Raw genomic sequence first — 11,472 nt, 5'->3', positions numbered from 1 at the left:
AATTCTCTTTTTGAAGTATATATGGGTTTATCGGGTGATGGAGCTGAACTTATCTATTGTACTCATAAAAATGAGTGGTTGAGATGTAAAGTAAGTAGATATTTTTCTAATTCTCATACCCTATCTATGGTTGAGAATAAAAGGAGCAAAATTATTAAGATCAAAATAATAATACTAGAGGGAGAATCGGTAATGAAGGCTCCTAAATTAAAATACATGGAGATAGAATTTGATTTAAATAAATTATTGGTATAGGATTTTCCCTAATAGCTTAGGCTATTGTACCCTGTAAAGCGTTGGGCTAGAAATTGTAGTCTGGTTGTGAAATTGTGTAGTGGCCGAGGGCCCTTGAGAAGTGTTGAGACTGAAATTTGTAGTTGGTTTTAATGTTGGGAATGGATGTGCTGTTGAAATATTGTGTTTGTCATAATAAATATTGTTGTCGTTATGTCATTCACTTATTAATTATTGCATTTTTTGTTGCATTATAATTGAGAGTTGTAGTTGATAATTATGTCATTAAACTCTGATTTTGTGTGTATAAGCTGAAATTTTTAAAATTATTGATTTTTATGTCAAAGGATTTTGTGGGGTGTGGTTATGACGACTCCAAGATGAGATGAGACATTATCTTGGAAGAGCTCCTCTGGTCACTCGGGAGCGCATAAAACTAAGTGACGTTCCTTGGGTTGTCTTTCGGAGACAACGGGCTCGAGCGAGACAGTAACGCTCTCAGGTCGACTCTGTTGCCTCTTTGTTGGCGGTGGCTAGAGGATGCCTAATCATGCATGCGCCAGGCATGGAGCTGGACATTGCTAGTTACAAATTCACACGCACGGTTATTACCCATGCTGTTACGAAGGGAGCCAAAGTGTGTAAATGATCCATAGGAGAGATCATAGTGCATACATTAATAAAATGGCTATATGGATTGTATGTCAAGTGTGTGAGTATCATGACCCCAAGCCAAGACCATTAACTTGAAGGAGCTCTTTTGGTCACTCGGGAGTGCAAAAAACTGCGTGACGTCTCCTCTGTTGTCGCCGGGCGACAACGGGCTTAGGCAAGAAGATATCGCTCTCGGGTCGACTCCCTTGCCTCTCTGTTGACGGAGGCTAGAGGATGCCTAGGCAAGTATCAGGGTGTGGAGCTAGACATTGCTTCTTACGAAGTTACACGCACGGTTGTTACCCGTGGTGTGACGAAGGGAGCCAGAGTGTGTGGATGGTCCATAAGGGAGACCATGGTGCATACCTTAATCAAATGAATATTTTCAAATTAAAAATGTGATTTTTGGGTGTGTTATGTCTTGTGTGAGAAATGGGTATATACTTGAGTTTGATAAACTACAAGCGTATAATTCTCTGAAATTTCCTAATTGCATAATTTCATATTTTTCCACTTGCATGCATTTTGAGTGTTAGACTTGGTTTCGCTTATCGAGATTTTGCAAAATCTCATTATGGTGTCTCTATTTGCAGTTTTGCTTCGCAGTATCGTAGACTTTGATGCAAAGGATAGGTACGAGTATGGAGGTCTGGCCCCACCTAAAGAGTGAAGATTGGGGTATTTTCCCATTTTGTTATTAAGTGTTATTGCTTGATTAAATTTGGATTACTATAATATTTTTATATATGAGGTTGGAAGACTTGTGGCTTATGGACATTAGCTTAATGATGTAATTTTAATTTTTTGGTACTATTAGAATTAATTGATGTCCTATTTATTTTTCCGTAGTGAATTAATCACACACTTTTGTATTGCATGTATGCACACACTTTTCTATCACAATATGCTATGGGTGTATGTGTCAAGACCTGAAGGAGAGTGGCCCACGACGAAGCTACCAACCATGCCATGACAGGCCTTGATCGCTCCACGGGCCGTGCCATGACACTGCTACTAACATGCCTTGATAGTCCCACGAGCCATGCCTTGACACTGTCGCCGACAAGCCTTGATAGCCCCACGACCCATGCCTTGACATTGCCACAAGCATGCAACGAGGTTAGCCATGGCCTGGCCATTACAACGCAATGGTTGTGCCTTAACGTGCACCATAGCAGCACACGCAGCAGCCCAGCGCACAGTAGCAGCCAACGCCCAGGCCCATGCATGGGCATGGGCCAAGACAGCCCCATGCGCGTAGCAACAGGCCATGCCGAGGCAGGCCTCTGCCTTCCCACAACAGCACCACGCCCAGGCCCACGCTTGGGCCATGACACCTCTTGCGCACGGTAGCAGCATAGCACCCAGGCCACTTGGCTTGGGCCAGGTGCACACCAGCAGCAGGCCATGACCATGCTCATGGCCCATGCCATGGGCCAGCCAAGGCCAACCACGGGCCAAACCATGCCACGAGCCCATCATGGAGCCCACCCAAGACATATTTGAAAGGGGACATTTTTCTCCTATGTTATTGCTTTAAATAAGTCTTTTTGACATTTCATTTGTATCTTTTGGCTAAATTCCTTTGTGGTCGGTTTGAGTTGTTCTTAACATTTTTTGGTACTTTTGTACTTAGGCTTCTTGGATAAAATTCACGAATCCCAATAAGAGAGACATCACCTTGCAATTCGTGAATATGTTGTGATTCCATTATTATCTTATGAGTATTTCTCCATTTTCCATCCAATTACCTATCATTGTTCATACATTTTCTTGCATGTTCATATAATTTATTGCACTTTCTCACATATCAAACATATCCTAACCTCATCCTTCATATTATTAATTCTTCACATTATTATCTTTCCTAAAAATAACCCTTCATCCATCATCAATTTCCATAGCCGAAAACCTTAGCCTTTATACAATTGCCATAGCTAAAAACCCTAGCCTCCATAAGCCATTCCTATAGCTTAGGAGCCTGCATAAGCAAGTCCTATAAATTAGGTTTCAAATCCTATCTTCCATTCTTGAATCCCTAAATTCAAGGAACGAACCTTATCCTCATCCAACCCACCAAATCCCTTTCATATTTCCCTAACCGAAAATCCTAAGCCAACCTAATCACCTCCTACATTTTAGGATATCATCTTCCATCTTCCAACCCTAGCTTCACTTCATATCCAAACCCTAATCACCACCCAAGTGGCACCACCATCAAGGAACAATATCAAGCCGTGCCACATTGCATCATACTCACAAGTTCATATCTTAGATCACCCTAATACATCATCATCACTACATTCATCTTTTCACTACTAAACACCAAACCTCCATTATTCTAGGGACGCTTCATTGCTATAATCATTTCAAGACCAAGCAAGAAGACAATGTGCAATCGGTCATCACAAGGAGAGGCGAGCTAGAGGACCTTAGTGTTTGGGGACTTGACTGAGGTCCCTAATAGTATGACCTGAGTGGTCAACATACTGGAGTCACGACTTCCTCCAAACCACAAGTGGGAGTTGGGGGAGCCACAATTAGTACAGATCGAACGGTTACCATCCATGTTTGAACGCTTATATTATTTGGAGCAACTTCTACTTTATCAAAACCAATCGATCGAACACACAAATAAATTGTTCGAATGGTAAGTCAGTTTCCTGCTAAATTTATTAACTTATCCCACCAATTTTCCGTTCGATTGTAGCTAATATCTGTTCGAGTAAGAGTTTTTATTTATTTATTTATTTTTATTTTTTATAGTGATTGAACGGTTTAGTACATGTTCGAGTGATAATTGTATTGGAGACAAATTTTTTTCTCCCTACATATCACGCTCAAACTTAATATTGATGGTTCAAATGGTAAACGATTGTCATTAGTATTTAGGGACCAAATTTAAATTTCAACCTTAAAACTCATTTTTTGGAACGATTTTTATTTTGTCTCAAAAAGTTTTTTTTAGTTGTTGTAGTGTCATGGCTTACAAATGTGGATTCACAATTCGCAAGTAGGACTGTATCAGAACCAATGTTCTAAGTTGTTACTCTTTTGGTTTATCCAAGTTCATAGAGAATGGTGGGGATCAATCTTCTGGCCCTGTATCACTTTTTTTAATTTTTTATGTTTTTTTTTAAAGTCTATCCATCTTTACGCATGTATCGTGCAAGTAATTATTTATTAGTGTAAATATGCCGCGTGTCTTTAGAGAAAAAGAAGAAGAAGGTAGTAGGGTTGTATTATGGTTGAGAGATAGATTCTACTATTTGGTTAGGATGATAAGTGATTGTATTATGAGTAATGCTACATACAGTGGTTGAGTACTGTACAAGCACCATGCAGTTATTTTAAAAATGAGTAGAATTCATTTTTAAAAAATTAATTTCTTTTTATGTGAGTCTCATATTTATTTATTTTTTTTAAATGATTACACGACGCTTGTGTATTCATGGTTATAATTATCATTTCTCTTATAGACGCGGTGAAGTAAGAAAACTATATTTGATTCCTCCCTCCTACCATCCTTTTTTTATCTAGAGAAAGAATAGAATGAGTGGTTGTGCTCGATAGGAAATTGATAATTTCCTGAGTCAGTCCAATTAAAAAGGGGAGGGTCTACTGTCAGTAATGCATTTTGGGAATTTAAAAACCATGCATCCCCATTTCAGCAAAAAATACAACCACGTGAAAGGCATCCAACTTTCCTTCCTTACGAGTGAAAATCCAATCCCGTTTTGGACAATCACGCATGATTAGTCGACGTTGATGAAAGAAATAGTCTTTAGACCTCTACCTTTCTAGAAAGTGTCATTGAATTTTCAAACTTGACATTTTATATCTTATAAAAGTTAAATGCTAAAAAGGCTCATATCGATCATTTGAATACTTGTTCAACTTTCACACCATGATCTTATAATGGGAGGACTTTGACTAACCGTGCATTACGGGGCATTGGAAAATGGAAAATACTACTTTGCCCCTAGATTTCATTGTTGGTTTATCTTATTTTAATTTATTTTAAAATGTCTTAAAAATTTACTATAATGAACTTGAATAATGTTTAAAAACTAAAGGCAGAATGCCTAGTGGTCTTGTCCAACTGTATGTGCTGGGCGGCACAATAGCATGGTCTTTAAAAAATTATATTTATAAGTCGGTATAGAAAACACAATCTCAACGTTATTGACATGACATGACATGATTTGATTAACAATATAATTTAACATTAAACTTTTCTAATGAATCAAATCACATCAGTCAGTAATGTCATTCAATGACTTGTGAGTAGCATTCTTGATGTTTATGAGCCTAGAAAAAAAGTACCGAAAACAAAATGAGGACATATATATCTAAGGTGTACCAACCACAACCAATTAACTTAAACAAAATTAATAATTGTATAGGGATATTTTTTAATTGTTTGACCAAATTAAATAAGTAAATTCTAAAGAGAAATAGACAAATAATGTAGAATTTACAATATTTAATATTATCCATATAGGATTTTTCAGTAGTGTGTCCCCCTATGAGAATTTTAAAAACTTAAGATTCGAGTGAATTTTCATGACTTATAAGAGATGTTTAACTCGAGTATTTGACATTAGGTCTATTTATTTGCATTGAAATTTGAATGCAGATCATCGTTTTGCTGGGTCTTCGTACGAATATATTTAACATATTCTGGGGACGGTCCTGCGTGCATGAACCCACAAGTTACAACGACGTCCTCAAGATTGTTACGACTTGTCTCGGTAGGCTCGTAATAGTCGCCCTTAGAAAGAGGAAACAACTATTTGTAAACTTTAATCTTGGATTTTATTTTTAGAAATGTTTGGATAATTGAATATCTCGTAATATCTGTAAATAGTAATGAAGTTGTTTGTAAGTAATAGTGAAATAGTTTGAATTAAAATATTTATTAGATTTTAAAAAATGAGAGGAAAAAAACTAAATAAAAATATTATAAAGTTAAAAAAATTTAAAAAAGTTATTTTATTTTTTGTGTTTTGTTTGAGAGTTTGAAAAAATAATATTAGATTTTGTATTTGGATAATTATTAAATAATAATTAAATGAAAAAGTTAAAAAGTTGAAATTAAGAAAGAGTTTTTTTTTTATTTGAACATGTTTGGAAATGAAATATTTATGAATACTTAAAAGATAGAATTGTTCTTGAAGACTTGGGGGGATAAGTTTGGACAATGAGATGAGAATTTTTTATTTTAGATAAAAGTTTAAAATATTATTTTTTAAAATTATTATTGTTTTAAGATTTTAAAAAATTGAATTGAGATTTGAAAAAAGTTGAATTGTTTATTATATTTTGTGTAAAAATTTTAAAAAATTGTAATAATAAGATGAAATAAAATATTGAGTTGCCAAACCATTGTTTTGAGTCTAGCGACTTGGATCAATTAGTCGAGCAGGATGACGAGATTGATAGGAAACAATTGGAGAGAATGACTATTAAGACTCAATTATGCTATATACAGTTATTTTTGCGTATTTTTTGCGTACTCTATTAATGTGACAACTCAACATTTATTTTATATTTAAAAAAAGTAAAGTAAATAATTACAGCAATGTAGTGCACAAAGAATATGGAAAAGTGATTGCACAAGATGTGTTTGGTTTCGTTATTTTTTTTAATATAAAATAAATGTTAAATTCTGCCGCATTAGTAAAGTGTGTTAACGTAACATAATTGTTTAACCCTTTTGGTGCATTCAGGTTTGGAGAAGTCTATGGGGTGCTATGGACTTATTGAAGGGTGGTTTGGTTTGGGGAGTTGGGGATGGGAAAAATATCAAAGTTTGGGAAGATAAATGGATTCTTAAGGCAGAAACTTTTAGAGTGCAATCTCCTGTGAATATCTTAAATACTGAGGCAAGAGTGGAAGATCTGATTATTGAAAAGAAAGGGTGGAATGAAGAGTTAGTGAGGCAAGTTTTTAATGTTGATGAAGCAAATTTAATTTGCAGGTTACCTGTTAGTATTGATGGGCTCCCAGATAAGCAAATATGGGGCCTATTCAAAGGATGGCTTATTTAGTGTGAAATTTGCCTATTATGCTGAAATGAGCAAAAGAAGAAGGGATAAATGGGAGGCATCAGAAGAGGTAGAGAAGGCTTGGAGGAAATTATGGAAGCTGAATATTCCAGGGGTTGCAAAAGTTTTTGTTTGGAAAGCCATTACCAATTGCCTTCCAACAAAAGGAAATCTGATGAGAAGAAAGGTTCTTAGAGAAGCCTTATGCCCAGTGTGTAAGCTAGTTGAGGAATCAGTTTGTCATGCCTTGTGGAGTTGCAGTGGGGCTAGTGATGTGTGGGCCTGTGAGAGGAGTCCAATGCAGAAGTGGTCTAGTTCTGAAATGGATATGTTCGATCTATGGACATAATGGAATTCAAAGCTTTCTCAAGACCAATTGGAGGTGATAGCAGTGGTTCTGAGAAGGGTGTGGCTAAGATGGAATGATGTGGTTTTTGAGAGCAAGTTTGAGGGTCCAAGTGAAGTTTTTAATTTAGCAGCAGAGATGTTGAGTGACTTTCAACAAGCTCAGAGCAAGCATGGAAGTGGCTAGAGGTCTGGGACTCAAGGCAGTAGGATTACCCGTTGGAAACCACTTGTTGGGGAAACAATCAAGGTCAACTGGGATGCATCCCTGAAGATCGATGAGAACAGAGGAGGGATTGGGGTGATTATCAGGGATAACTGTGGAGAAGTATTAGCTACTTTGTGCTGTCCAAAGTTAAATGTTGCAGATCCTATTATGGTAGAAATCTTTGCCCTTCGGAGGGCTATGAAGCTGTGTAATGAATTAAACTTTGTAAGGGTGCAGTTGGAAGGGGATGCATTAACTGTGATTCAAGCTGTCAACAAGGTTGAAGTCTCGTGGGTGTGGCATGACCAAATGATAGAAGAATTGAAGGTGGTTTTGAATAACAGAAGACATTGGAGGCTTGGGTACGTGAATAGGCTTTGTAATAGTATTGCACATAGTCTTGCTAAAAGTGCTTTACGTGTAAATGAAGAGATAGTGTGGATGGAAGACTATCCTCAAGAGATTAAGAAACTTGTGGAAATTGATAAACTTTATAATTCTGTTGATTCATAAATATAATACATAGATTGTTCTTTTCAAAAAATAAAAAAAAAAAAAGGTTTAGAAGAACTGCTTTTTAGAATTTTTTGTTTTAATAAAATATTAATTTATTTATTTAGCAAAGCAATAATGTCTCATTTTGAATTCGTCAAAAAACTCGCTAGCCCCGCGTGCATTAACCCACAACGTCGTCCTCAAGATTGCTATTACTTGTCTCGGTTGACTCGTAAGTCGACGTTGAAAGTGGAAACAATTATTTGGAACTTTGATGTCGGATTTTATTTTTAAACTTCAAATACTTTAGTCCTCAACTTCATACGAAAGGAAACAAAACAGAGAACAGAGAGGTTGCAAAGAGCTCATTCTGCTCGTTATGGATTCTATCACTCTGTTTCTCGTTCTCTCTGCATTTTTTACTGCTTCAGCTCAACAAATACAGTCCAATGTAATCCGAGGCTCTTCTCTAACACCCGGCATCAACTCGACGTGGTTGTCACGTTCTGGTCTCTTTGCCTTTGGATTTTATAAGCAAGGCAATGGCTACGCTGTTGGTATTTTTCTTGCTGGAATTCCTCAAAAAACTGTTGTCTGGACTGCAAACCGTGACTATCCTCCAGTCTCCAGCAATGCTACCTTGCATTTTTCCTGGGACGGCACGCTTTTCCTGCAATCGACACCAGAGCAAAGAATCAGTATAGCTGATTCTGTTGGTTCTACTTCCGCTGCCATGCATAATTCTGGGAATTTTGTGCTCTATAATTCTGATCAAGAAATACTATGGCAGAGTTTTGAACATCCGACTGATTCCCTTTTACCCGGTCAACGTCTCTTAGCAGGTACAGAGCTGTTTTCTGGTATATCAGCAACTGATCACTCAACGGGTGTCTTTCGTCTTAAGATGCAACGTGATGGAAACCTTGTTCAATACCCGGCGGTAACTCCAGACATCGCTGGATATGCTTACTTTGCATCTGGGACAAATGGAATGGGAGATAACGTAACGCTAAACTTTAGTCCTGATGGCCATCTCTACTTGCTCAACGCTACTGGTGCTGACATGAGGAATCTAACCGATGGAGGATATCCTACAAAGGAAACTATTTATCTTATGAGAATTGATGCAGATGGGATATTCCGACTGTACTCATATAAGCTGAAACAGAATGGAAACTGGTCAGTTGTATGGTCATCTTCGAATGATTTGTGTGATCCCAAGGGTCTCTGTGGACTAAACGGTTATTGTGTTTCGAATGATACAGAAGCTAAATGTGTATGCCTTCCTGGGTTTGAAATGGTACACCCGGGGAATTGGACTCCAGGCTGTGACAGAAGTTTCAGTGGTCCTGGTTGCAACAACAAGAATGAATATAATACTTACACCATGGAGGAGCTGGCTAATACCCAATGGGAAGATGTTTCGTATTCTATTATGTCGTTTCTAGTTAAAGAAGATTGCAAACAAGCCTGCCTAGAGGATTGTAACTGTGAAGCTGCACTATTCAAAGACGGGAACTGCAACAAACAAAGGCTCCCATTGAGATACGGAAGAAGAAAATTTAGTGATTCAACCATAGCTTTCATCAAGGTAGGTAAATCGACACCTGTTACAAGTAAAGATATGCCGAAAGAAAAAAGGGAAGGCCTCCGACTAGACATTCTAATTATTAGTGCTGTCTTTCTTACTTTTGGAGGTATGATGTTGGTAATTTCTGGAATTGTGTTCTACAAAAATCATTTCTGGTATAGAAAGCTCCCGTTTAATGGAGATGTTGAGCTGAGCGACGATGTTGCTCTGCGACGATTTACTTATCTAGACCTTGAGAAAGCGACCGATGGCTTTAAAGAAGAGGTTGGAAGAGGATCATTTGGCACAGTTTACAAAGGGGCAATATTGAGAGGCCAGAAGATTGTGGCAGTGAAGAAGCTAGAGAAAGTGTTGGCTGAAGGGGAAAGAGAGTTCCAGACTGAGGTGAAAGTGATCGGGAGAACGCATCACAGAAATCTGGTCCGTCTACTCGGGTATTGTCATGATGGGATTCATAGGCTTTTGGTGTACGAGTTCATGAGCAATGGGTCACTCGCAGATATACTCTTCACACCAGAAAAACAACCTTGTTGGGAAGAAAGAATGGGAATTGCTCGCGACATAGCAAGAGGAATCCTTTATCTCCACGAAGAGTGCGAGCGACAAATCATTCATTGTGACATAAAACCACAGAACATTCTCATGGATGATTTTGGGTGTGCAAAAATCTCTGACTTTGGATTGGCAAAGCTACTGAAACCAGATCAAACCAGGACCTTTACCGGCATTAGAGGGACGAGGGGATATGTTGCACCGGAGTGGCATAGGAAACTGCCCATAACAGTCAAGGCAGATGTTTACAGCTATGGAATTGTGTTGTTGGAAATCATCTGTCGACGAAAGAGTGTGGATTGGAGTCTACCAGAGGAAAAAGCTGTTCTTGAAGACTGGGCCTACCACTGTTTCGAGGCTGGCGACTTGGGCCAATTAGTTGGGATGGATGATGAGGTTGACAAGAAACAGTTGGAGAGAATGGTTAAATTAGGACTTTGGTGCATTCAGGATGAACCATCACTCCGGCCCTCGATGAAGAAGGTTCTACTTATGCTGGAAGGAACTGTGGATATTCCAATCCCTCCCAGCCCTACTTCTTTTTTCAGTGTGATCTAGGCTAGGCATGCTGGCTGTCAACTGCTTGATCAGCCTAGTAGTTTCTACATCCAAGTGTAATTTTTCCTACAAGTTTTACTTTAAGGTACCTGTTTGTGCATTCTCTGGTTGTAGTTGGTATTTAACTCTTACTTTCCATTATAGTAAAAGTGTTATTGTCAATGTCATGAATGGGATGATGCCTTCACAAGTTTATCAATTGATACAATAACCACACTACTACTGACGTTGTGTTGAAGTCCATGCCCATGCCCTGAGCAGTCAACAACTGTTGCTCAGCGCTCAACAATAGAATACAAATAAATGCATTCATACTAGTAGGCGATATATGTTTGCCTATAAATCGAGGCTCCTAGCTAGAGCCTTAGACACACCCAAGGAGAAAAGAAAAGAGAAAGAACCGAGAGAGTTCTGAGAGAAAAGAAGAGAGTTGAGTAGAGTGGAGTGTGATCCTCCTTCTCTGTAATATTTTCTTGTGTTCGACTATTTATTAGTGAAACTCTTTTCTGTGAACATAGGCAGTTACCGAACCACGTTAAATTCTTGGTGTCACTGAGTACGTGGGTGTGCTCTTTTATTTCCGCTTTTATTCATTCCACTGTGTTGGTTTCTCCAACAAATGGTATCAGAGCGATTGTTGGGAGGAGTTTTTTTTTTATAGAAAACTCGGTTTTAGTGCGTTGCTTAGTTTGCGAATTTGAGCATACCGCTGTGTTCGTCTCATCGAGACAAGAAAAGCAGTGAAAACCAGAGGCCAAAAGGACGCTACATGCGCCCCCATGCGC

The 11,472-nt window shown here is 38.1% G+C and overlaps 1 protein-coding gene across 1 annotated transcript; it reads left to right on the top strand.

Annotated features, from left to right (window-relative positions):
- The first annotated feature begins 8,351 nt into the window (after nucleotides 1-8,351).
- On the top strand, nucleotides 8,352-10,795 carry LOC109021127 (G-type lectin S-receptor-like serine/threonine-protein kinase LECRK3). Its single transcript, XM_019003683.2, has one exon. It carries the CDS (start codon nucleotides 8,366-8,368, stop codon nucleotides 10,685-10,687), a length of 2,322 nt encoding a protein of 773 aa, XP_018859228.1. The 5' UTR covers nucleotides 8,352-8,365; the 3' UTR covers nucleotides 10,688-10,795.
- Nucleotides 10,796-11,472: the final 677 nt, after the last annotated feature.

Source organism: Juglans regia, chromosome 1 (genome assembly GCF_001411555.2).
Source record: "Juglans regia cultivar Chandler chromosome 1, Walnut 2.0, whole genome shotgun sequence".
Lineage (NCBI taxonomy): Eukaryota > Viridiplantae > Streptophyta > Magnoliopsida > Fagales > Juglandaceae > Juglans > Juglans regia.
Note: the sequence above shows the minus strand (reverse complement) of the source record. Positions and strands in the feature narration are given on the sequence as shown.

Excerpts from the sequence above, each read along its gene's own strand:
- LOC109021127 (XM_019003683.2), top strand. The coding sequence starts at position 8,366 with ATGGATTCTATCACTCTGTTTCTCGTTCTCTCTGCATTTTTTACTGCT.